The 27,994-nt window shown below is 44.8% G+C and overlaps 2 protein-coding genes across 6 annotated transcripts in view; one reads left to right on the forward strand and one right to left on the reverse strand.

The window, feature by feature from the left end:
- ect2l (epithelial cell transforming 2 like) overlaps window positions 1–27,994 on the reverse strand; it is a 194,377-nt gene that overhangs the window by 77 nt on the left and 166,306 nt on the right. For 2 of the 5 annotated variants that reach the window (XR_003464293.1, XM_019273225.2), the window contains one exon: window positions 1–2,244. The exons of 1 other annotated variant lie outside the window; for it this stretch is intronic. The gene's annotated coding sequence lies outside the window, so the exon portion shown is untranslated. Of the gene's footprint in view, window positions 2,266–20,965; window positions 21,065–27,994 lie in introns of those variants that run through there. 2 more of the 5 variants (XM_027291854.1, XM_027291855.1) reach the window with 2 other exon arrangements.
- The window catches only part of filip1l (filamin A interacting protein 1-like), a 57,960-nt gene continuing 36,301 nt past the window's right edge, over window positions 6,336–27,994 (forward strand). The window contains exons 1-2 of the mRNA XM_010742596.3: window positions 6,336–6,831; window positions 27,231–27,585. Coding sequence (XP_010740898.3) covers window positions 27,241–27,585 — 345 coding nt within the window. The 5' untranslated portion in view covers window positions 6,336–6,831; window positions 27,231–27,240. The remainder of the gene's footprint in view (window positions 6,832–27,230; window positions 27,586–27,994) is intronic.

The raw sequence follows: 27,994 nt of genomic DNA on the forward strand, positions 1-27,994 counted from the left end.
AAAAAACAAATCACCGCATCATTGTGTTCACCTGTGAGACACAGAGACGGCTGATTGCTGCTCTCGACCTGTAGATGGCGACAGATTCTTTCAGTTCTGAAGTTGAAGGCCGTGTTTAGATAACACACATGAATGTGGAGCAGTCACCTTGCTCCAAGTTAACAGTAACATGCTGAGATAATGTAAATTAAAGAGGTGAATTTGGTTTATTCTAATGAAGATGTGATCATCTTTAAACTCTCTGTGTCCTGAAATCATCTCTGCTCGGCTGCAAGACTTCATTAGAAATGAATTACAGCTAATTTCCTGAGTAACAGAGAAATGTTTTAGGTGTTTTTAGGGGAAATTTTAACCCTGGTTCCTATTTAAGATCAACTTATGTGTCCCACCGCTCCAGAAGTGAGTCAGTCTCCATAAGTCCCCATGTTAAAATGTCACTACACAGACCTAGTGTTACTTCCAAGCCAATCACCGGCTACATAGTTTGGTTTGTGGGGTTACAGTTTACGTAACTAAAGCCTGCGGTCTGAAGGAATCACACTTAACTGAGTAACTTAACTCGGTTCTCTTGCTCTGCTTTTAACTGCACAGGACAGACAGATAGACAGGCAGGTGTGTGCAGACAGACAGATGGACCCTGATACAAAATAGCCAGATAGCCAACCTGTCTATCTTTAAACTGAGCCGGTGGTGTCACAGTGCCAGTCCCACATGTTCGTGGAGCTCCAGGAACTCTAGAGCAGAGCGCTGAGTCGTAAATACCTCTGTTTTTAAACTGCCCGCTCCCATAACGCCGAGCAGGAGAGGGAGGAAGGAGGAAGAGGTCAGAGAGTGTCTGTGTGTGATAAATCGGTGCTTTATGACGCCGGCCTGGCATAGCCGAGTGGAAAACATTTGCATGGTTTTACATTGCAGCTTACAAATCATTCCTCAATAAAAATCAAATTCAAAATGACTTTTCTCGTCTTCTTCATGCCGACAATTCCTGCCCGGTGTAAGTGTCTCTTTCTGCCATGTGTATCTGTTTTTACACCGCGAGGAAATGTTGAGCAGATGGCCCGTCCGCAGAGCACGGAGAAGAAATGTGTTTATCATAAAAAAAAGAAGAAAAGACTACAGTTTCATAAAACTACACGACTACAGTTCCCAGAATTCAATTTAGATGATGTCAAAAACATGAAAACATATATTTGTTATGTGGAAGTAAGGGGGTTTTAAGACAGGACCCAAATGCAGGCAGGTAAGGCTGCACAAAAGCTTCCTTTAATTTAAAGAAACGCTCTCATACCGTCCACCCCGGTCATTATGTCCTGTAAAAGCTATGCGGTGCTGAGAGAAGTGTCCCAAGAAAGCCGTTTACAGCTGCTCCGACGTGGGATGTATTGATCAGGCGAAGCAGACAGGTCGTAAAGGGACTGATAAAACAACTTCCTGTGGTGGCTGTGGATGGAGACAGGTGCTCGGACTTACCGAGAGAATGAAGTGTCACCACTGTGAGAGAGATAACGAGTTTTTAGGCTTTCAACCCCAAGAAACAAAAGAAAGAATGGAGAGAAAGATTTCAGGCCCCTTAAAACAAAGCAAACACAAACTTTACTTCACTTTAAGGAGGTAAAATCATCTTGTATTGATCTAAAAACCTCTCAGATTTATCTTGCGACCCCTCTGTGGGTCACGTTTTTAATCATTTGAGAAATAAAGTCGAGGTTTGGTCTGGAGAAACTCATCCGTGCTTTCATTTCCTCCCACCTCGACGACTCTAACTATATACCTGTCGCAGTCAGAAATCAATCCACCGCCTACGCTTTGTCCAAAATACTGCAGCTTGGCAAAAATGGGACTGCATCCCCTCGAGGATTTTCTACTAAGGATTGATTTTTTACTTTTGTGACCTGATGAGCCAGGATGCAGACGGAGACGTTGCTGCAGTTCACTCATTTTCCTCCTCACATGTTGTTTTCTTTGTCTTAAAGTTACTCTGTCTGCAAAATGTCACGTCACTTTACTCTTGCTATCAGTATTTTAAATACTGTTGTATGTCCTATTTATATTTCTAGGTGGGCAAGTCGGTGCAGTCATGGATGTGTTTGGGGAGGAGGGGACTCCAGAGACTGTCGCCCCAGGTTCGGTGCTCGGCTCCTGGGTGGTGGTGGTGGTGGAGTCAGGAGGTTTGCATCAGATGAACGGAGGAGGCTGCTTGATGGATTGTGGCGATGATTGTTCCTCTTGTGCAACACGTTTCACCTGCACACGACAAATAAACACCTGCAGAGTTTGATTCAACATCATAGACATCAACGTAACGATGAAGTTCAGGGTCTAATTAAGTTGTATCTTGAACTTTAAATCTTTATTCCTAATCTATGGACGCATGACTCGGTGTACCTCAAAGTAAACAAACCCAGATGACTGAATATGGAAGTGAAGGAGCAGAATGAGAGTAAAGTAACAGGATACTCTGCAGGAACATACATGTACACACAATAACGATATTAAATCATGAACACACACGCTCCCACGCCGTGGTGATGAGAGACGGCTAGTTGGAAACTTCTAGGCGTGCACTTTCTGTCGTGCTGCTCTCAGAGCTGTCAGTGAGCTTCATTTCATGATGTTCCAGATAAGTGACCGGTGTAGAGTTACCGCGCGGCTCGGACTTGACGATACCGAGTGTCATTTGTCTAATCTCGGGTTGTTTTGCTCCGACACTTAATGAAAGATCATTTTTGTGCATTTCTCTCTGAGCTCGGGTTCGTAAATGTCAGCACATGCATGTAGTTTCATTACATACATACAGAACATACAGTACCTACTTTTAATAGCCTTTAAGAGTCGCGCTCTTAATTCTGCGTAACTTTAAGCCTTAATATAATCTGACTTCTGGAACCAGCCTCAAGTGGACGTCTGAGGAACTGCAAAATCAACAGAATTGGTGTATTTATCAAGCCATAAACGTCCACAGTGACGGATAAAACACTCTACGAGTACGTCCCCTAATTGCTGTTTTGTCCGCTCGCGAGGCAACAAGGAGAAATTCAATTAATCGAGGCTGTGAAATACAGTTACTGTTTCACTGAGTGGGAAATAAAAAGAAATCACGACTCTGCCGAGGTTAACATGAGCCATAAATACCATCGGCTCTCTGTGTGATCTGTAACACTTCACCAAATCCTCGTTATTAAAGAACATTTCCCCTTTTTTTTCCCGCTTCCTGCAGCCATTTTCTCGTCTGATAAAGAAACTCTTTGACTCCATAAACGTCCTCCCTCACATGTGCAGCCTTTTTTTTATCCAGTAAGAGTGAAAACACTGCTTCTTATAAAAAAAAACAGGGTGATCCAGCCATTCAGCAGAGTAATAATCACCGCAGCATGACAACATATAGAGCAGGGATTGACAAGTATGCACCACTGAGTGCCAAGAGTGAAGGTGCGGCATACTGTTGGCCCTCTGTGGCATATTATTATCTCTGCCTGGTGTATAGTTACACACACATACACTATACAGCGATTTTATATACTGCTGCAGCACGTTGCAAACCCTCGCAAAGGCTTTGAAATGTTTCTGCATCTGAGCTTGTTGCAGTCACGTCTAATACGTCTTTGTAACACTGAGGCAAACTTTCTGCGTAGGTGTTCGCCCCGTTTTTATTAAAGCTGCAGTCAGAAAAGCTGAGTCACTTCTCTTTTATTCCGCTGTAGAAATGTTTTTCAAGGAGCGTATCACCTCCTCGCCGAAGCATTCCAAGGCTTAAACATTCAGAATTAAAAAGTTCCAGTCAGAAGCGAAAGTTTCGTCTTCATGGTGATGCCACGGGGGACTTTTACATCTACAGTAGCCCAGAACGGACAAACTAAACACTGGCTCCAGTATTTTGCTCATTTCGCGACCACTGTAGTTTCTTCTTCACCCTGAGGTGGTTGTAGCCAGCAGCTACCCTGCTAGATGCCTCCGAATCCTGCACACTTGCACCATTTTGTCACAGTAGAGCCACAACAATTAGTCTATTAATTATTTATGTCTATTTTCTTTGCAACAATCTCAAACCTTTGCTGGTTTCAGCTTCTCAGATGTGAGGCTTTGATACTTTACTTTGTTGTATTTGGCAGGAAACTCAATTTCCAGGAGTTGTTCAGGACAAAACAAGACATTTCAAGATGCCTCCACGAGCTACAGGAAATTATACCACTGACAGTTCATATACAGAATGATTAATTAAGAACACAATCGGCAGTTGAAGGAAGGAAAATTAGGACAAGTTTAGAATTTATTGCTGGTTCAACTCCTTTAATGTGCCGGGAAAGAAGCAAACGCAAAAACTGATTTATAGTGTGTAGAAAAGCAGGACACACACACACACACACACACACACACACACACACACACACACACACACACACACACACACACACACACACACACCTGGGTGAATGAAGGTGAAAGGAAGCAGGAGATTAATAGCAGCGTGTCAAGGAGAGGAAGCACTGACAGCTGGAGGACTCTGGAGGAGTCTCGATGTAATTCAGGTCACGCACAGCCACATAAAGAAACGCACATTCACACGACTCTGCCGGTCAATCCTTATTCGGTTACTCAGCTCTGATATTTTTCTAGTCGCACACACACACACAGACTCTGAATAGAAAAACTAATTAATTTAAAAGCTGAAGCCGAACAATGCCCATGATTCTATCACAGCTCTGACGTCTGCTGAGAGAAAGACTGTCAGCCTGACTGTGACTCAACCGTCTGTGACCCTCCGGCCTCAGACTGCATCAAAAACTAACCCAGTTTTTTTTTTGTTTTTTTTCGGACAGCACTTAAAGTGTCAGCCACTTATTTTTGGTGCAACCCCACCCAGCTCCAAGGTGAAAAGAAAAAACACTTGAAGGGGCTTTGTTAAAGGGGAACTGTACTGATCCAACACATCCAGTGTTTACAGGTCAGAGCTGCACGTACGCAGTGACCGTTACAGTCGTGAGAGCACCTGCAGTGCAGAGCAGAGTGCTGTTACGCTCTATATCGGCACTCGTGGGCCACGACTCTTGAACTAACCGTGGTATACTGTGCTATAATCCTGTTTTTTATTTATTTTTTTTGTTTAGCTCTTCTAAACTCAAACTGTTATACAGTTGTCACTCACTATAACGCGGTTCACCTTTCACGGCCTCGCTGTTTCGCAGATTTTTTGAGTGTAATTTTGCTTTTTTTACAGCGTACTGAACGGGCATTGTGTTCTGCGTCCTGATTGGCTGAAGGGAGAAGTGTTTAAATAAGAGAGAAATGTGAGAAAATGTTAATGCCTGTCTGAGAAAGGTGTATAAAAGTGTGTGGTTAGGGGTTTTACGGCCTTAAAACATGTATAATAACTGTAAAAAATAAAGCTGATTCACGAAATTTCGTCTATATGGGTTATTCTTAGAACGTATCCCCCGCGATAAACGAGGGACCACTGTACAGACAAACATAATATTGGCATCATAGCATTTTATACAGCCTCACATGTTAAAATTAGCACCGCTGCTATACATTTTGACGGCAAAGTGATGTCACTTGAGTCAGCGGCTCGGGACTAGTTTGAAAAAGAGACAAACAAAAATCTGGAGGTGGTGGGATTAAAAAAAAAAGTCCCCAGACATTAGCCGCTACTAGCCAAGCCAAGCAGATCTTGTGTTGCATTGTGGGTAATGTAGGCGGCAAATTTTGACAACGAAGAAAAGACGATTATCTCTGGTTCTGCAGTTCCTCAAACGTCCACTTGAAGCTGGTTTCAGAAGTGAGTCAGTCTCCATAACTAATACGTCCAACTTCAGGATATTTCAGTGGTTCTTTGACTCTAAAGACGTCGTCATAACTACTACTACTAATAATAATAACAGTTATTTATACAGCCCCTTTTATACATGAAGTGCTTCACCGCATGGCATTAAAACGAGACACAAAAATATACAGACAAGATTAGAAAACATGTATAAATAAAAACGTCGATGTGCTGTCTGATATAGCTACAAAGAGCGTAGTAGCTAAAAGCGGTTTTGTGGTCTACTTTAGGAGGACGCAAAAAGAAACGTATGAAGATGATTTGTATGCGAGTAAACGGATCCTAAAAAGAGTGCAGGGTATATTTCAGGTGACTGCGTGCAAACACTCTGCAGGGTGCACATGAAGCAGTTTTTCTGTCATGTGAAGAAAAAAAAATAAAAAATCTAAATTCCTCTCTAAATATTGCTCCTGCCACCTCCCACCCCCGTCACTCTCTCCCTCCTCAGGGACAGCCACAGACTCCCAAGGGCTCAGTCTTCTGTCAAGGGCCATATGGTACCGTCAGAGCTCTTACGTCCGCGTGTGTGTGTGTGTGTGTGTGTGTTTGCTTGCAGAGGGAGGGCAGCCGTGGCTCAAGGTGTCAGAAGGGAGGGTGGTTTAAATTTAACCGCAACAGGGCTGATATCTGCATGGCAGGTCGTGTCTCTCTCCCCCTCTGCTCTCTCTTTCTCACACATACAGTCTGTCTTCAGCCACAGACATCACCACCACCACCATCATCATCATCATCATCATCATCATCACCACACTCACACACAGCAGCTCTCTCAGTCAGTCAGGACACGCTCCTCTTCCTCCTCTCCCCGTCGTCTCCCACCTATCAGACCACCTGGATTGTACGAGAGGCCAGCTGAGGACGCGACAGAGGAGAGAAAAGGGACGCAGCCGAGCAAAGCAAACATTCACACTGAGGATAACGCTTCGATCTGAGCCGGCAGGCTGAAGGCACACAGCCAGTGGCACTGCAGAGGCACAACAGCACAGTCGACTAAAGCGTCGCCGCAAGAGGTAAGAGGCTGGTGTGTGTCAGGGGATGTGTGTGTGTGTGTGTTTAAAGCCAATTTATCTCTTTGATTCTGCAGACATAAAAAAAGATGTTACATCTGCCTCTGTGTGTGTGTGTGTGTGTGTGTGTGGTGGGGTTCATCAGTATTCACGTCACCTGTCTGGTGGAGGTAATCGTCAGAAAATACCGAGGTCCTCGGGAAGAAAAGAAATCACTGCATGCTGCACATGCCGCTCATTAATTATGCATTGTTTTTAACAAAACTTTTCAGGGTTTTTTTCATTCACCTGTCTTTTTGCAGAGATGCAAACAAATTGTGCAGTTTGCTGTGAGCGCTGATGCACTGACTTAAGCAGCTTTTCTGCAAGATTGTTCCCAATTAGACACACAGAGATTACAATCCAGAAAACAGACAGACTACAGGGGGTCGCAGTTAATCATAATTGGGTTTATGCTTTGTGTATTTCGTCTGAAAAACAGAGCTCAAAGTCACAGCAGATCATGCTTTTCAATTAAACTTGCTGACCAGGGTTGAACCTGATATCTCCCTGGCAGCAGTTAACGCACACCCCGTGGTCAATTTGCCCACCACATCAAAGCTGGTGGTGATAATTCATCCGCTCCTGTGCAGTGATACCGTCTCGCGCGGACGCTTGGTGTTTTTTGCACGACGGTGGTCGTATTGGTTGCAGGGCAAGGGAATTTCCAAAGGGCAGCATGTCCATGAGAACCTCGCAGCGGTGTCAAACAGTATCTAAAGTACAGGGACGGCGGGTGAGGGTCAAGTTACGAGGGGGAGTGCACTCGTGTCTCAGTTTGGAAACGTACTAAAAAGGGGGGAGGCGGGAGAGACAACAGCAAAATGTCAGGCCGGTGAAGCAATTCCGCTTAATTGTGAAAGACGGTACAGCTCAGATGGATTGTCTTGCGCTGGCATCCATAGTTGATGTGTTGGTATGTAGGGGTCGACAGTTACATTCAGGCTGGATGATGTTTTGCTGCCTTATATTTAGATTTTTGGCCATTTGTTGGTCAAATAAATGGCCACTCCCCCCTCGTTTCGTCCTGACATTTAACAGACTACAATAACCATAAAACGAATAAACAGGTGCTGAAGCATTCCTCCCACAAACCTCCCTGTGAGTAAATATTTGGCCTGACAGAAGGACAGCACGCTCCAGATGCAGCTTTAAAAGGCTTTGGGTCTTGGCATGTGACGAGACCTGACAGGTTAATCTGTTTAAGGACGGACGATAATGGAGGATGGAGACGCCCGAGCCTTCTGGTGTCGCTAATCTGCCGTAAGCCGACGAGAAGGCGGCCGGGCCAACAGATTGATCAGCGAGCTTAGGTTGAATGGTGTCTGTGTGGGTGGCTGTATGAATTTATGTTTTTGTCTGATGGGTGTCGACACCTTTAGCTGACTGTTCCCATCGTGGAGGTTTGTAGTTTTCCATGAAATCTTTCAACACTATTGAATTGATTACCGTAAAACCTGGTCTAGACATTCACATCAATCAAAGTGTCCACGCTCTTAACCCTGCATAACTTTAATCCTTAATATAATGTGAACAGGTGAGTTGTATATAAATTCACCCTCAGTACAGTTGTCATGAACGGGGAAATTAGCTACAGAGACCAAAACTGTTTTTTGTACCAGGCTGTAAACATGTTTATTTCTGCTGTGAAACATGGGGACTTATGGAGACTGACTCACTTCTGGAGCCAGCCTCAAGTGGACGTTTGAGGAACTGCAGTTTTTGGCATTAGCACAGCTCATGTTCTAGACTCTTGGCCTCTAACTATCAATATAACTTGGCGTCGTTGACATATTAAAGTATTTCCTAATGAACCTGTTGGATGATGTCAAGGTAAGCTGAGTTCACCTCGCCTTGTTCATCAGTGATATAATCTATCTAGAGAGAATGCATGACTTGATACGACAGGTATGGTAGCGCATTTAGCTGAGCTTAAATTGGGTTTAGTAGCACGCTATACTTCCAGGCACAGCTGCATCTTTTTTGGTCCGTAGAGCTACCAACATGTCCGGTCATGTCACGGGATGAATCGGAGGGGTTACGGGATGATAGACACTTAATAATTCAGTATTTCTGCTACAACATGTATTAGTTTCTTGTGAAACACTGGAGTTAAGTTTCTCTTATAACTCGCTTCTTGATGATATCGCTGCAAACTCCTCTTCTCTCAGGGTGATTGACAGTTTGAGGGTAGTGGGGCAGAGATCATTAAACAGGCATTAAGACAAACCTCCTGGCACCTTGAGCTTCACCAGCTGAAGGTCGGATTAGACGGCCCGGCTTTAAAGCTTTGTTGAAGGCGTTTGATTCATCAATGGGGAGAGTTTGGTGGTGTGAGCGAATCAAAGCAAATCTCTTCTTCATTAGCTCTTTAAACAGATCAAACATGCTCCAAGTTTGGCCTTTATCCTCCTGGAGGTTTCAGGTTTTCTAGTGAGTAAATTACTGGAAAGATCTTTGTACTTTTTTAGCTCAACATGGCTGATTTTTGCTGGGAAAGTTGCTTTGCCACACTGTGTTGTTGCAGGAATCAGTGTCACAATGTCTACGTAATCAGTATTCCTGAGCTGTCTCTCACTGAGATGACGAGATCGATTGTTGAGGTGATGAGTCATAAATTGGTTCAGATTTGAAATATTTGATGTTATTTTATGATCTGAAGTTGCTGGGTGGAGACAGAATTTCAAGGACATCTAGCAGAGCCTGGAAGACAACTAATAACATAGACACCAGGGGCTTGATTTAGTTTAGATTTTTAGGTTTTCCGTACTGAATTTCACCCTTTAGGTTTTGTTGTTAACCGCCTCAGAGAGTCTGAGTTGTGTTGTGCATAATTTATGGAGGAATTAAAGCTTTCCAAGTTTTCTTGCATTCAGGTGAATCCCGATGGTCTGAAACAGCATTTTCTTCCTCATAAAACATTTATTTCTTTCTTTTGTATGTTGGTACATTGCTGTGTTTGCTGGACATATGCTTTGATTGACAGGTGTTGTTACAGGTGTTCGTTGTTTGCATCTACACCTTCTCCTTGACTGCAGGAACAGGAACACATTAACCTGCAGACATCGATAATCAAACTGAACACAACGACATAACAAGTTGTCCATTTCGAGCATACCCAAGGCGTTACTTACGTTCAACAATATCCTAAAACTCTCAGGGTATTTGTGAGGCTTCAAGCTTACAGATCACCAGCGTCTTATGAGGGACTACTGGCCGCTACAGCGTGAGCTGCAGGTGGATGGAGTTTGATTATGTTATGTGTTTCGTTGATCTGACTGGTTGAAGTTCACTCATGGTGGGTGGTGACAGTTTCCAGCGATGACTTCCCGGATTGTTCGGCGCATCAAACCAGGTTAATAAAATCGTGGATCCTGCAGCACTGAGTGGCTGAAGTGGGGTCGACCGGTACACACAGAGCATGGATTGAGCCACGAGTTTGGCCGCAGGGAACAGTAGACTTGTTTCAGTCCTGCGGATCCAGTTTCTCTCACAGAATACCAACCGCTCTGAGCTCTGGGAAAAGAAGCCCTATATATATCATGAGAGAAACGCCAATGTTGTCCAACATTAGTCTCCCTCTCTATGTCTCACAGTTTGACCCGCAGCCTTTCTGCTGTCAAGCAAAGTCAAAATAAGTCGGATCAGTTTGTGTGGGCATTGAAAGATCAGCTGGAAGGTGCTTTCGCAGAAGACGTTCCTGTGAGAGCAAGTGAAGACAAGCATGAGAAGCTCAGGGACAGATGACTATATAAAGGGAAGAAGGGCTACGAGCATGTGACTCGTTTTATTTTGAAGTGTAAACAGGGATGCTACTTCCTGAATACTTGCGAGAAGTTCTTGAATATTTAAAGCAGCCGTCAAACCAAAACCTCAGTGTCAGCTCGAGACGTTCAGTCAGGATGTGACATATCATCTGATAAAACACGCTGCAGATAGCCGCTCCACTGCTGACACCTTCCACTTCAGGTCGACTCCAGGTGCATAAATAATTCACGTACATATCTTTAAGCTTGTGCTGCAGTCGCCGCTCATGTCTGTGGAAGTGTAAAAGTGAGTAACGCTTGTAAGCTGCATGGAGCATTAGTGATGGATGCCTTTGACGATAGCTGGAGGCTCCAATGCAGCATGGTGAAATCCAAAAGTTGTTCTTTGAACTGGCTTTGAAGTTTTACAATTTCCCTCCATGTCTGCGTCGTGTTTTCTGTAGATTCAGAGACTCACAGGCGGACTGAGATCGAACAAAAACAAGAGGAGGAAGACATCCAGCGAGGGAGAATAAAGCAGAACAAATAAAAAATAAAAAAGGGTTTGTGCCGCCTGTCGAGATGGTAGAACAAACAAAGAGAGAGCAGAACAGAAACTCATATAGAAATGGCTCTCAGGGGCAAAATGAAATGGAGCAAACACTCCAATAAAGGAAGACTGCGCTGCGATCATAAATAAAATAAACTGTATGAAGACGTTAAATCATGCTGCGCGCGTCAACCAAAGGATTCTGCTTGAAAACATGAATGAAATTAAGTTTGAAAGGATCCAGTTAGCTCACAAATCACAAACACCAACACTAAAGACTGGATGTTTGCTGTGATACACAATGAAATTCAGTGTTCAGTCACCTGAAGTGATTCTTAACCTCAGCTGTCTTCTCTGTTAATGTCAGTCCTCCACAACACGCTCGGATCTGCCGGTGCGTCATCGCCTTTACTTTATTTAGTGCCCGTGTTCTGTGTTAAATATACAACAGGAGCCCAGTGAACTCAGATTCCTCCACAAGCTTTCCATGATGCAGCAGAAACGGTCCACAGGGCCGTGCACAGCCCACTCGCTGTCTGCATGTCAGACAGATTACCGCCGCAGAGGTCTTGTCTACTTAAAAATGAATTCTTTGAGGAAAAGATGTGCGTTACTTATTTATTCTGTTTACTCGGTTAGTTTATTCTCAGTTAGAGTGCTGGTCTGGGGTCAGAGGTCACAATTTTGTAGTCGTAGAAGCAGCTGATTAGAGACTACCACCAAACCACAGCTGACTGTATTAACACCCTGTTTTTGTTTGGCTAGCTGTTTCCCCCCGTTTCCAGTCTTTATGCTAAGCTACGCTAATTACCTCCCGCCAGGGAAATGTGAAAGTGGTGTCAGTTTCTTAAAGTGTTAAACACCTTGAAATGTCAACAGATTTGCACCTCTGCAAAAAAGTAGCTTCTTCTCCAAGGCTATAGCTTAGCTTAGCACAAAGACTGGAAACAAAGGGAAACTGCTAGCGCCTCTAAAGCTCACCAATTCGTCGTTTACTGGAGGTTACGTGCTGGATTAACTTCCTGAAAGGTTACCAGGCAAACGACAGAGACTTTCCACCAAACCACAGCTGACTGTATTAACACCCTGTTTTTGTTTGGCTAGCTGTTTCCCTCCGTTTCCAGTCTTTATGCTAAGCTACGCTAATAACCTCCCGCCAGAGAAATGTGAAAGTAGTGTCCATTTCTTAAAGTGTTGAACAACTTTTAACAAGAAATGTCAACAGATTTGCACCTTTACAAAAAAGTAGCTTCTTCTCCGAGGCTATAGCTTAGCTTAGCACAAAGACTGGAAACAAAGGGAAACTGCTAGCGCCTCTAAAGCTCACTAATTCGTCGTTTACTGGAGGTTACATGCTGGATTAACTTCCTGAAATGTTACCAGGCAACCGGCAGAGACTACCACCAAACCACAGCTGACTGTATTAACACCCTGTTTTTGTTTGGCTAGCTGTTTCCCTCCGTTTCCAGTCTTTATGCTAAGCTACGCTAATAACCTCCCGCCAGAGAAATATGAAAGTTGTGTCCGATTCTTAAAGTGTTGAACAACTTTTAACAAGAAATGTCAACAGATTTGCATCTTCGCATAGAGTAGCTTCTTCTCCGAGGCTATAGATTAGCTTAGCACAAAGACTGGAAACAAGGGGAAACTGCTAGCACCTCTAAAGCTCACTAATTCGTCGTTTACTGGAGGTTACATTCTGGATTAACTTCCTGAAAGGTTACCAGGCAACCGGCAGAGACTACCACCAAACCACAGCTGACTGTATTAACACCCTGTTTTTGTTTGGCTAGCTGTTTCCCCCCGTTTCCAGTCTTTATGCTAAGCTATGCTAATTACCTCCTGCCAGAGAAATGTGAAAGTAGTTTCAGTTTCATCAAATGTTGAACAACTTTGCCCCTTTGCAAAGAGTAGCTTCTTCTCCAAGGCTATAGCTTAGCTTAGCAGCCACACATTATGTAAGCAGAAACCTTTGCAGAGCTCTGTATCATGCCAACCTCGACGTGAACCAGCTCACATCTCGCTGCTATTTCTGCATTGTGTGCATCCCGCCCGGGGAGTCGGCTTTAGTTGTGAAATTCTTGGCATATGTAACATGATTGGATAAAGGGACACAGGTGGCGGGCCGATGCTAAATATGCACCGCACCGAGGAGCCCCGCTGCGAGCGCTCCACTTTGAGCCGAAGCCTCCATTGTTGCCCCTCTCTGTGTTTGCTGTCGCTATAGAAATGAACTCAGCTGAGATGAGCGGGCTTAGCGTGGCTCTGTAGCTCTGCGTGGCTCTCGCATTCACCACATGACAGGGTCAATTATCGGGCTATTTTCTGATGACCCACTAACATTTTCCCCGCTGCCTCTTATTTAAGAGAAGTGAGGCATGTTGAGAGCGAACGGGAAGAAGTGTTACAGCGGTGAGAAATGTCAGCGTCGCAGCCTGCGACAGTTAATTTACTCACTTTGGCACTGGACAACACCGGACAGGTTTTTGGGAAATGTATTAAATGGGAGTGATTTGTACAAAGTGGGATTATGTTTGGCAGGAGCGCCGCTGGGATGAGGCCCAGGCCTCCACAGCACAAAGTGTCGGTGAGGGTGAAGGAAGCTGAATTACACCCATCTGCCAAGATGAGTCATAGGCGGTGCAGCACAATAATGCTTTAAAGTTTGGTGTCTAAGTTGTGAAGGATGGACTGGGCAGCTTCTCCTCAAAGTTGCCTCAAAACGACCTTGCATCAGGTCTGCAGAGACCTTCAGGTCACAGATCTGGATACGAAACTCTGCTGCTGCCCGCCGTGCATAGAAACGAATATAAATGCATTAATTCTGAATGAGCTGACTCGAAGGAAATCTGCCTTTTCACCTGACGTACACTCTGCACCGATGACTCATTCTGTAACTCGGCACAGGACAATGCGCCGAAGCTCGGCCAAGAGACAGACGCTCGGCAGCAGCACTGCTTGTACAACAGAAGTACACTGATTTGTTTGAAAAAGAAAAACATGAGTCAGCTCGCTGAGAAATGTTTTTCGCTGCTTGGAAGCAGAACAGCCTCTGAATGTTAACAAAGAGCCAGAGAACTGCGTTATTATCCTCTGTCTCCTTTTATTGGGGTTACCTTGGGATGAACGCTGGTTTACAGTAGTCTTGTAGTTGGACAGTTTGTCTTTTTGTTTTCTAAAATCACTGCTGTTTGCGTCCTCCTCCTGCATGTCCTGGCGGGCATTGAATGGCGTTTACAGCCGCCTAAAGCAAATGTGCGTTACACAACCTCCACGTTGCAGTTAGCGCCATGATCTAGTGTCAACAACAATCAAACACAACCTCCGAAACCAGAGGTGGTCACTTCGACGGGGAATGCAGTAGCTTATCGAGGTGGTTTTCTCGCCAGTCAGTTCAGTTAGCAGTTCGTAAAGTCCTTGGTAGTGTAATGTTATTCCCTATTAGTCTCCTAAGCTGGTGAGGTGAACATACTGGAGCATTTAGCAGCTACAAAGCCAAATATTTCCACGAGTAGACGATATAAACAGACCCTAAAGGAGATAAAATCAACTCGGCTTGTTTCTGCTGCCCCCAAGTGGCCAAAAAAATATTGTTATGTCAGATTTAAAGCCCCTGCACACACACACATAGGTATTTTTAAATATACAAGACCTACTGTGAGGGGAGCTTCCTAAAATGACAGAGGGAACTGTAACACGACATTGATGAGCTTGTGGGGACTTTTCTTTCCTCTTCCCTGAGTTGACTGATGTTAACAAGCCGCCTATCAGCTTATCAAAATCTTTTTCTACGGCGCAGCACGCTGTCAGCTGAGGTGATGAAGCATGAAATTACCTCCGGTCATATTAAAACCACCACCCGCTTCCCCCTCGAGAAATTCATACGCTGCCTTCAATAACTTCAATAAATTGCTCATTGTAAACAGATCGGATAATGCTGATTCGCATTATGCGGCTGTCATAAAGTCGAAGCTCTAATTACAGCTGGTAGACAGCTCAAGGTGTGACTCATCACACGGATTATTGAGGAGGTTGCCGGGCAACAACAGAAAGGTGGAAGGAAGTGAAGCTAAGCCGACATTTAAACATCCACAGAGACTTACTCCCTGGATTAAGACATTTAAAGGGATGTTAAACAATCTATAGCAGTGTCAGTGACTGTTTAGTTGACCTTGCATGTATCGCATCGTTTCCCGTCAGTAAACACATGCTGATCACTTGTTTAATGACAGTGTGTGCTGTAGGGTGGAAGTGGTGCACAGGCTGTGACGTAGGAGGAATGGTAACTTATGTAATCTTCAGATTGATTGTTGATTTTCAGCCTTGAATATCTAAATTTTGACATTCTTTACTGAACTTTTCTGTTCTTACAGTCGTTTTCTGCTTTGTTTGTATCACAGCTTGTAAATCAACAACCAAACTCTTATTTTAAGTATTTTGCCAGTCTTTGTAGCTTTTTATACAATTAAAAAAACAGAAAACGTACATAAATTAGGATTCTTACATCAGACGCACACATACTCTCAGACTTTGTCTTGTCAGTGACACTTTGTTTAAATCCGCAGCATCTTATTTACAACCTACTGTACTTTGTGGTTTATGCTGATAGGTGGAAAGTACCTCCACCACTTGATAACTGTTGGCTGCTGAAGGATAAATGCAGCAGACTAGAGTACATTTCCTCAGCGGGACGAGGTCCAACACAGCGAGGCAGCGTCTCAGCTCTTGCTTCTACCGTGCAGGGAGGCGGGGGGGGAATTGGATGACCCCTAATTTTAGCTCGGTGTTTGTCGGCCATGGGACGGATTGGATTACAGGCAGAGAGGAGGGGACGCAATGGTCATTAATAGTTGAGGAGGTAATGAGGAATATTATAATATTTCTGCTTTATTTCATAATTTAAGACGATGATTGGTGATTGGCCAGAAGCTCGCACAGATGTCAACATGCTCGTGTTTGAGTGGTTCCTGCTCATAAACTAAAGTGGACTGTCCTAAAAAGCTCCTCTGGAAATGAAGATGAGTCCCCCCACAAAGGCTAAGATATTTCTGCCATAACCACAGACGACAGCCTGTTGGTGACATCAGAGGAAAAGTCTTAGAAAGGTTTACCAAACTAAGGCGGCTTCATCCTCTCGGAATCGTAAATATGTGTGAAAACAATCCATCCAAATGTGATTGAGACAGAGCGATGCGCTGATTTCACATCATCCTGAGTCGACAGCATGTGGACCAGCTGATGGATGCTGTGACCCTGCAATCCTCTGTCACTACACGCAGACGGATGGACAGACCGAGAATGCAACTTACTGCGTTTTTCTTTTTTTGTTTGACGTTTAAATACTTGCTTGTACGGTAGCTTCATCGTTTCAGGTTCAAGGTTCAAGAGGTTAGCTGAGCAGACGTGGAACACGCTGGGAGGCGAGACAGACGAGTGCGTTTACATGACTTCGAGGATCATATAGCGTAAATGCAAATTTCTGGAGCCTGCTGACCAGCTGACCCCCGTCTGACTGTCTAATCTGCTGTCAGCCCTCAATCAGAAGACCAACGTACCAAATGTTGAGAGGTTTCTCATCCTCGAGCTGCTCCAAGATGAAAGCTACAGTACAAACACAACAATGAAGAAGCTAATCTGTGCGAGCTGTCTGCAGGCCGCTGATACAATGACAGAGACTAAAATTCCTAAATCAGGCTCCTGGTTTGGCGCTTTCTTGTGTGAAACGTCGTGTTTGGCGTCTCTACTTTGCTCCTTTCGAACCGGTTTTACATCTTCTTAACTCAAGAAAAACGTTATCGTCAAGCATCAAATCCAGCCTTAAATATTTAATATATACACACACGACTTATCAGAAAAAAGTTTATGGATGTACAATGAAGCTGAGCCGCATCAGTACAAGAGTCCAAGGAGCCACTCCCAAAACTAAAAAAGTGCTGCCCTCTGCTGGCTGATTGCAGCAGAGGGCAGATTGAAATGAAGCTGGACGCTGTCATGACTGTATATTCAATGAAAACATGATTATATAATATACAAAAAGAGTCAAATCTCACTGAAACATGATTATATAATATACAAAAAGAGTCAAATCTCACTGAAAAATCACTTAACTTTACTCCTAAATGCTCTTTGTGATTTCAAGCAGCCTACATGACTACATGACCGTGACTTGCACTGCACTGATCTGAGTAACAAGCACCAAACCTCCTGGTATCAATCAGCTCCACCGTCCTGCAGGGAAGCACCTGGACGGTGCCGTTGGCCAACCTGTGCCTCGTGTTCAGGTGTTTATGTCACGGTGTCGGGATGTCGGCGGGGCTCGTAGGTGATTCGTCTTCTTCCGTGGTGGGTGGGCCTTGTGGTGACAGCTCATTTCAGCTATTCGCACCTTCTTACCATCGGATCTGTCTGGAGCTGCTCCGTCATGCTGGGCACACTGGACCCCCCTTTAGAGGGGAGGGGGCTGCCCCGGAGGGCTGAAAGAGATCTGGATGTTTTTATGCTGTTGCCTCGTCAGGGGAATTCAGAGAGATGGATCCAAAAACCAGAAAACAAACATAAATCAGAGCACTCGAGGGAGGTGGTGATGTTTTGCTTCATTTTAGGTAATTGCAGAGCTGTTCCTGTAACAGCACGGTGCCTAAAATACAGAGACTGGGTATTACTCAGAGGAATGCTGCGGTGATGAAAGGAACCTTTACAGCGTAGATGAAGTCCCTTAATCTGAAAATGTAGTGGCTGGTGGATGATTATGTAAATCATGAATCTTTGCAGATTGTGCGGCTACACGTTTAGCTGTGGTTTCTTATTTCAGGCAGATAGTCGACATCTGTGATCTCGTGAAACACTCGTGAAATGTTGAAATGCTGCTAAATAACTAGGGATGGGTATCAGTCAAACATTTTCTATACCAGTACCCGATAAACACCAGGTCAGGATTGACTTTTTGACCAACATATCGATGAGTGTGTACAAAGTACAGATAGTTTTGTGTCTCTGATCTGGATGGGACGATCTCCTCTCTGGGATTTCTTTTGCTTTCTTTCGATTGCGGATTCAGATTCTGTAGAAGTATAACGGCGCTCGCCGTTGGGTTCAACTCCCTCTGCAGTCAAAGTTCAAATCTTGTCAGTCCGGACTTGTCTCCTCGTCACTTAGCGCATCCGATCGAGAAGCATTTTGGCAAAATGTGTCGGAAATCGCTCAACAACTTGGAGAGAAAGCCTCGGTTTGCCCTCCAAGCAGGCGGATCAAAACAGTGAAGTTCCACATTACATCTCGTCATTTCTTTGAATGTAAACATACAAATATTGACGCCTGAGACGCACCCAGTCTGTCAGCCTCTCACTGAACTGGGTGACCCTTCACGGATGGTGTTATACGGATGACATTACTACCTCCGGGCCAACTCAAACCCCGTCAGTCCTCGAGCTTCTCCTTCTCATAATCACCTGCTCCAAAACCGACAAGGTTACAGTCTGATGACACCGAGCGTGGAGCACCTGCCAACGGCTGAAAGTCGAGCCGGGATATTAAATATGTCGGGGCGTGTTCGGAACATGTACGGAGGCTGACATGGGAGTCCAGCGGGGCTATACATAGAGTCGAGTTTTGTGAGCGTAAAGGGCAACAAGCGAGAGAGCGAGGTTCACTTCGTGTGCGTCATGTCGAGCTGAATCAAAACAGAATTACTGGCCCCATTAAAAAGTCATTGGGGCTGAGTTCTGGTTGAGAGGTCGCTGAAGCTCTGCACCGCTGTCTGTTTTTGTTTTCACCAGCTTGACCTTGTTAAACGCCGAGACCTTGGCACGAGTTAAATCGCTAATATACAATGCAGTGAAGACCTACACAAGTACACACACACACACACACACTGTAAAACGCAACACTTGGAGCCAGCCATGAGATCATGAGAAAGACATTCGCTGTTGCTAAAAAGCAGACAAACAACCAGTGTGTGTGCTTTTACACAGCCGCTACAGAGGAAGACTAAGTGCATGTATGCTTGGCCACGTTTCATGGTTTAACATCAGACTTGGCGTTCCTCCCAGACTGAAAACTCCTTCGAATGTAAACCTGGCACGAGTTTCCATCCGTGCTCTGTCTTTCCTCCGAGGACTAATCACCTCCACTGTCCGCGGTAGCTTCATGCCGTGTTACCTGGGTGAGCTAAGAGATCATAAACAGATTCCGTTTGTTTTGGCCTGAATATGTAACAAAAAAAGAAAGAAAAAAGATTTATCTCTCTCCGGTCAAGACAAGCTCACAGAGGACGTTTAAGGCTGCAGCTATTATCAATGAATCTGTCACTTTCTTTCTCGATGGGTCCATAAAATGTTAGAAAATAGCCTCAAGGTGACATCTTCAAACAGTCCAAACCTCAAAGATCTCATTTAAATTCTCACTTTGAGATTTTTTTTGGGCCTTTTTGCTGTTGAACGATCAACACAGAAATCTTAAAGCTCCCCTCGGCTCAAAAAATCTCTTTTGCTTTTAGTTCCTTCACTTGCAACTTGCCCCAATGAAACAGAAACAGTGGTTTGCTTCCTCATATTTATGTTTGCTATGAGCTAATGTCAGCATCCAGCCTGAACATGACTTCTGAAACCAGCGGTGTCCAGTCAGCAGCCTACCGAGGTGGTTTTCTTGCTGGCTTTGGCTCCTGGCGTCAGTTCAGTGAGCTACACGATGGCTGATTGAGTCAACGACGGTCACAGGGACAAAAATCTGATCCGGTTTCACCAAAATCACTGAGTAAAGTTGATATAAAGTCTCTAAAATATCATGAAGAACACCTGAAAACACCAGTTTGGACTTCTGACGTCAACTTCTGGGATCTTTAATTAAACTAAAGTACACATGTTCAACAGTCGAGTGTGAGCCTTCAAACTTTAATGGCATAGTGGCGCCCCCTGCTGAAAAACAGACTGTGATGTAGCCGTGAACTGTAAATAACAGAGTACAGTATCTGAGCTCGCATGTGAAGATGATATTTACGATCGATGCTCCGTTTTCCAGCTGGAAAAAAGCGTCTCTTGACATTAAAGTTTGTTCCATATATTCAGATTTAGAGACGCACAGTGGAGCTGCACGGTTAGTGAATATGATCCCTGTGTCTCTGAGACTGTGCAAAGCTGACACCGTTTCTGGCCTGTCCAAAGATTTCCAAGGATTGCATCATCTGGCAGAGAGCAGAGGCCTTTCACTCGACTGTAGCTGCGAGTCGCTGTCATGCATCATCCTCCTCCAGCTTTAAATAACAGCATCCGAGCGCAAACATCTCTGTTTGTGCCTCCTGAGCGTCCCGATCCGACGACTTCAGCGCTCAAGAATTCCCAAACCACTTCTTCCTCTTGTTGCTTTTACAGTCCAGCACGACGCTGATGCGTGCAGGAAACATCTCCGGGGTCGGTTTTTTATAGCACCCCCATCCAACCTCGAGGGCCTCGATACCTGTTGCCGCGGCAACCCCTGCACTGTTTGTAAATATCTGAGTGAAGCCCCTTCCTGCACGGCGTGCCGCTCCCCTGACGGTCATCCGTTGGGTGCTGATGCGTTTCACACGGTTTAATAACACTTTAAGTGCTGAAACACTAGAGCTGCGTTTAGACTTTACAGTGGAAAAAACTACTCCCGTGAAGTCCGGCGGTATTTACTTACAACGTATTTATTACCACTTAATGCTCCCTCTGTCTGCGCAGCATTCAGACATCAAGGTGTCGTTACTGCCTCACCTAAACGCAGGAAACCTCCTTACACAAACTTCATTCTCTCATCGAGCTTAAATAAATCTGAAGCTCCTGCTGAGGCCAAAAACAAAATCTCTCTCCGACTCCGACCTCCTCCGGCTCTGTGAGTTTGTAGTTTAATCGTCGCTGACGTTTAATCAGACTTCCTTTCATTCCTGCAAACACACAAACATGACTGTGAATAACGACGGATGATATTATTCAGCAGGAATGCGTGAAGAGTCATTGATTTCATGAATAGTTGATGCAACGTGCAAGCCTGTTACTGCTGCTAAGGACGGCACAGTACGCGCTGCATCCTAATCCGATGTCTGAACCACCTCAGCTGGCTCCATTTGATTTCCAGCTCCCTCTGAATGTCCTCACACTACCACCTGTGATCTCACTGTTTCGGTCACTACCCAAAGCTCCGTCTTCCCCACAATGGTCCGTTACAGTGTCTACACTAACCTGACGGTCCATCAGGGCATGCAAAATGAGTCTGCATGCTGCCACGTGATCTCGCATTCATCGCACCTGACCAGGACCGAAACCACGAGTGTCATCTGATCTGATTTCACGTGGATCAGTCTCAGCTGACCCGCTTCACCTCCTGCTGGACCCTCCGGTGTTGATGCATGACCTTCCTCTCTGCACGGACGCCAGCTTCCTCTCCACAAGATCAATTTTTCACAGTCTTAAATCTGATGTTGTGTGCTAACCAGCTTCATAAAAAGGAACAGAACAGTCACACAGTGCCAACTATTTTCATATTTTATAGAGAAAATGTTGCTGCTGTTAGCTCAGTTTGTTAGAGCGTTAGTGTTCGTACTGCCGGCGTTTTGGAGAAGAAGTTATAGAGCAACCTCTTTGGACATAATGACAGAGGAGAAGAGGATGAAGAGGACGTTGACACTATAGATTTTTACAGTGTTGCTTTGATTCGAGGAACAAACATGACAAACCGACTCTGTGACGAACGTCCTGGGGCGCTAACCATCATCCATCAGTGTTCTGATATTTATGCACAGATCAAGCAAGAACACCAAAGATCAAGGCCGTGATTTAGTGCACGCTTTGTGTACAGTAAGCTGCAGACTACGAGCAGATATATACTGCTGCTGCTCCATCCTTCCCTCCCCTCTCTTCCCTTTCTCCGCTCTCTTTTGATCTGCGCCTCTCTTCCCCTCAATCATATTGACAGCAGCGTGATGTCAGGCTGCAGGAATTTACTCTGTAATTTGCGCGTGTGGGTGTGTACACGCAGGCTCGCATGCCGACCCGTCCACATAGTGCTGCCGTTTGCATGTGTGTGTGTGTTTTCCATGCGTGATATGCGTGTGTGTGTGAGGTTTTGTAGCACACCTGCTTCCTCACCTTTCACCTTCTTGACTTTAACAGCCCTCCCTCCCTCGGCTTCACTTCCAGCTCACATGAAGAGTGAAGTCATCAGTGAAAAAGCTTTCAGAGACACTAACGTTAAAGCATCCCGATGTCCCGGCGACAGCGTACTTATATTGATAAAGTTCATTTCTTTGTGAGCGTGTGTGTGTGTTGCAGAAAAAGATCCAAAAAATCATAAAGCCTGAAAATAATAAAGCTTAATCGCTTTCTGTTCAGACGTGATAAAATTACGCGATGGCCATTATAGGCAGACTTTATGAGGGTTTATGAGTTAGTGACTGGCTGGCTGGCTCGGTGAGTTCATTGCGTAAAAACCCTTTGAATGAATGAGCCTTTTGACCTGGTAGCTAGTCAGAGAAAAACCTTGGTGGTCCTCGGCTAGACAAGCCCCAAACTGCCAACTGTTTCCAGTAACTGCTTTGCTTTTGGCTCTCGGACATTGTCCTCTCTGCTTAATGAGAGCGCGAGGTAATGGAAGAGCCAAAAGCAAAAGAGAACTTATGAATGAATAAGCGAGCTGTTTTTTGTTAATATTGCTAAATTCAAAGTCATGCTAGCAGTTGTTGGTCCAAATGTTTTAACATCTACATGATGGATCGCTGTGAAGTTTCGTGCAGACGGTTCACGGTGCCCAGAGGACGCCGCCGCCAGGCCAAAGAAACATTTCCATCAGCGTTAATCCTGCATAACTTTAAGCCTTAATATAATGTGAACAGGTGAGTTGTATATAAATTCACCCTCAGTACAGTTGTCATGAACGGGGAAATTAGCTACAGAGACCAAAACTGTTTTTTGTACCAGGCTGTAAACATGTTTATTTCTGCTGTGAAACATGAGGACTTATGGAGACTGACTCACTTCTGGAGCCAGCCTCAAGTGGACGATTGAGGAACTGCTTAGGGGGGCTCTTTTTTTTTTTTTTTTTAAAGATTATTGTTTTGGCCTTTTATCATAGTACAGCTGAAGACAGACAGGAAGCAGGGGGCAGAGAGAGGGGGAGTGACACGCAGTAAATTAGCCGTCCGATGCGGGATTCGAACCGGAGCCAGCTGCAGCGAGGACTATAGCCTCCACACACGGGGCGGCCGCTTAACCCACTACGCTACCGACCGCACCAGGGGGGCTCTTTTTACAGAATATAAATATGGTCTGCCGTGCTTGGACAGTAGCATTTCATGGCCGCTGTAGTTTCACCTTGTAGCAGGTGAGGTGAGTGGGCTGCAATCCCCAGCCTCTAAAATCCTACACACACGCGAATGAATGTGTTTCTTTGCCGCCTTGTGTCCGTGTGTGTGTGTGTCCACCGACCCTCGCTGAAAGCTACTGTGTGACATGTTATACAACCATACATAAACACATGCATACCTGAGACGAGAAGTCATAGACTATTAAACCGATTCATTAATCCTCCCTCGTTGTATTATCGTGCTTTGACGATTCTTTTAGTCTTTATTGCCTTAAAAAAAAAAAACAAGCCAAGCTGCCAAGCCCCCTTGCATAAGATCTGAGCACCTGTTAATCATAACATCACCTTCTGGCACTGATCCCTGCTCACAAAATGAAAAATGACTGGAGCTCATTCAAAAATAAAAAAAAAGATGCCTGACACCGGGCTGGATGGGATTAGTACGAGGACAAAGCACGGTTAAGTCATCTCTGGGCAGATTCACTCATGTCACACACCCGTTCATTCATGCCGTTATTGTCGATAAGCACTTCAACAGATGGAAATCATGATGTATTAGTGTTACGTTAGAGGCGCAGGTACAAACATGATAATACTTAGGTAATGTCATGACTTCATGATTGTGCATCGGTGAGGGATAAAGTCACCTCGGTGGGAGCGTCTGACGGGGTTATCCGAGGTCTCGTGATGCCACAGATGGTGTCTGATTAACGGTGTGTGTGTTCACACCTTTCGGAGACAACACAACATCGCGGTCATGGAGAAAATATGTGAGCACACGGTGTACACAAGCAGTTTAAAGAGAAGGAAGGCCCAGAGGAAGTTTCCAGACGGCATCACTGAGTGTTTACTTACATTTGGACCTGTTAAACTTCCAGCTCGTCATGATTTCAAAGTTTAACGGCACCGTTTTATCACAGTTATTGTAAGTCGCCTTGATCAAAATCTCACATTTAAAAGGTTTATTTTGGATGTATATATCTGTGATCGCTCGATATTAGAGGCTCATTATTTTAATCCTGTAATTTTAATACGTCGTTAAGTGTAATTTAGGCTTCAAAAAGAACAAATCCTTTAAGAACAGACTTGTTTGTGTAATGAAAGAAAGGTGTAACTACAGTTACAACAAATTACTCTCACATCAGGCCACAAAGAACACAAAGCAGAGCAGTTTTGGCGAGCAGTGTTTCCAATTCGGACTCTTCGCTCCAAGTTTCCAACATCCGAGAACACAGTTCACTAAAATCAGGAACATCTCTCGCCTCAGATACAACGCCGATTCTCAAAACTAATTTATTTTGACTCCCACCACGAGAGCACGGGGCTGACTTAGAAGAAACGTCAGATCTGGTGCTGAAGCCGTTTTCCCGTCCCCTCTGTGAACTTTTTTATGAACTATGTGATGTATTTCTGATCCTTCTTGGAGATTTTACAGATATGTGATACTTGCACATGTAGGAATCCCAGCGGGGCCGCGTTACATGTCTCTGACCTTTGGATCTGTTGCACAACCACGGCTCGAATCTGTATCCTGCAGCTTTTTTATGTGGCTGTGTTTGTCGCAAAGTTTTTACAGGCTGCAGTTGGTTAGGGTTAAATACTGTTCCAGTGATGTTCGGGATGACATACTGTACAGGAGAGCTATGAACGTACATTACCTAAATCTGCACAGACGCTTTGAGAGTCTATTGCCTGTAGCACAGATCTCTGAGTAAGTCGATGTGGAGTCTGTCTTAGACTGCAGGGAATTACCTCAGCTCTGAATCATGTGGCGCCTTGCCTAGAGTGTGCACAATGCAATCACCCAGCCATCTTTCTTACTCATAAACTGTCAGAGGGCCTCACACAGAGGCTGGACACACACTGCAGGAGTCTCGAACACATTGTTTCTAAAAAGGTCCAATTAGGCGAGATCTGTCGGGGTGGTGAGAGGTCGGCACACGTGGACTGACGGCTGAAAATCACTTCATCGTTTTGTTTTCTTGGGTAGAAAGTTGAAGTTTGGTTCGACTGCCGATGTGAGCTCTTCCCAACGAGTAACTCTGATTGGATGTGTAGTTTTGTTGGAGGGTTTGCTCGCCCAACATCAACCGCAACTCCGATAGGGAACGAGATCTGTGACGTGGGTTATAAATATTAGGAAACCACAAGGTGAAGGTTGGAAGTCCCAGAAAAAAAGATACATGAAGAGATGTCATGTGTTGTATATTATGTTACTATTATTATTATACACTGACACAGAGGCAACATGTCAGTGTTTGCTAATCATTAAAGTATATTGTATACTGTTGGGTAGTTGATTATTTAGGTTATTTGATTTAATTGCAGCCATAAAATTAAATAAAAACACCATATCTAACTTGGACAAGTCTTGGAGTAGAACCATAAAGTAATACTCTAATGAAGTACATCAATGAAGTATTTCTAAATAAGTCGTAATGTAGTTGAGAATCTAAATTGGAAACAGAACCATTCGAGCGCCGCTCGATCTTCTTAATTCATCCATTAATCGTCTGTTTCAGTTATTCTAAACTGTTTTATACCGTCTCTGATTCATTGACTGTCGGTCTGAGTGCAGTCCACCGGCAGACGCCGTCATTTATCATCAGAAGTTAGACTTCTAATTTACTTTGTGTTACAGCTCGTTGTTGTGAAATACCGTCTCTTTCGCAGGAACAGCAAAGTTTGAGCTCACTTAGTTGGAAATCTTTTGATGCGACTTGAGCCGGATGGATGATGATGTAATGCCTTCAGGCAGATTATTCCCTCGCACATCAAACGCACTCCGAAATGAGTCTCAGCATGTTTTCGTTTCAGTTCTGCTTTGTCTTTTGGATGTATTTACTTTAGCCGAGCACAATGCAGAGAAAAGTAATAAATTACTCGCCGTTGGAGCTTTTGGTTCCCCTGCCTGCAAGTCTGCAGCTTACAGCATTCATCTATTTATCATAGTTCGATTTATCATAGTCAGCGAGTCACTGAATGGCCCATTCATAAACCAGATGTCACAAAGACGCACTGTATACGCCAAACAGACCTTGGTTGGTAGCCACGATGTTTTTTATTCATAGCACACTAAGTCATCGACTCGCATGTTACCCCTTTTTCCGATCAGACCACCTATCATCAGCTGTAAACCAGACAAAGTAGGTACACAAGACCACAGTCCCTAAATCCTCTGGCAAACAAAATTCACGTTATGGGAAATTCATCAGCCGTAAACGTCAGTCGGCGGCTTTGGGTAATTTGTTGCGACAGGACTTAAGGTCCGGTGTCCAAAAAAAGTTCTGGCACTGTCGGAGAATGTGCAGCCCAGCGGTACGTCGTGGTGATGATGACTCTATGCCGCTGAGTGACTAATAATAACATGTCAGGCGATGACGACATGCTGTTGTGCCGTACAGATAACATGTGGGACTGGACGCGGGTCTAGTTTACGGCCTCCTTGCAGCACGATGACAGGACAGGTTATATCAGCGCGGTGTGACGAAATCTGGACACGCAATAAACAAAACTTATGTTTAGACTTGCACAGTCTCCAAGGACTTTAAGGATTTCGACTGCTCTTGGTCAATCTTGAGGTTTTCTGCTTATTACACATGAAAGTCTAAGAGTGATTTGCACTTTCAACCCCTTCAAAGTCAAGGGATTCAAATTCAGCACATTATGTACCGTGTGTCGCTCCATCTTGACTTAATGCAAAGATAAATAATGCAAAAGATCTCATCCTTCCGTCTTCATTCACTCCGCAGGTTGAGGAACATGCGATCCCGCAGCAACAGTCTGGAGGACGTAACCAAGGTCAAGCAGGGGCAGCAGCAGCAGGCGGACGCACGCAAGCGATCTGCAGAGCGAGAGGAGCCTTCGGGAAGGGCTGAGCGCCGCAGCCGACACCGGGAGCCGCCGGACGACACCGGCACCATTCAGAGGAATCACAACGTGGCCAGGAACAGCACCTGTGCTGGTGGGAGTGGGAACGGGAGTGGGAGCACCAGCACCAGCACCAGCACCAGCGGCGCTGCAAAGGCGGGTCGGAGGGAGAAAGGCAGGGACCTTTCCAGAGATGACCTCGTCTTTCTGCTGAGCCTGCTCGAGGGAGAGCTGCAGGTAATCCAGCTTGGACTCAGCCCTGGGAACAATTAGCAGCAGTAACAGTAGCAGACAGGCCTGCAGACGTGGCACCGGCCCCAGTCGGACATATAGTCAGACACGGTGGCTCAGCGAGCAGTGGGCACTTGGACTAAAAGCCTGTGTTAATGGACAGCCAACAGCTGAGGCTACTTCCTGTCATTCCAGTGCTGGATCCAGGAAGCTGCTGGCACGGTTACGTGACAGGAACAAGACAGAAGTCTTAATGTCGAGGTTAAAGAAGCCATCCAATCATATAACTACCACTTGGAGTAGCAATAGCTGGGGATTTCAACCATTTTCTGACTTTGTTACTGTTTCTATGCATTCCTAGTTGCTGCACCTTCTTGGGTATACGTACCACCAGTTTACTAACCAAATCCACCTT

The sequence above is a fragment of the Larimichthys crocea genome, chromosome XIX, assembly GCF_000972845.2.
Source record: "Larimichthys crocea isolate SSNF chromosome XIX, L_crocea_2.0, whole genome shotgun sequence".
NCBI classification, from domain to species: domain Eukaryota; kingdom Metazoa; phylum Chordata; class Actinopteri; family Sciaenidae; genus Larimichthys; species Larimichthys crocea.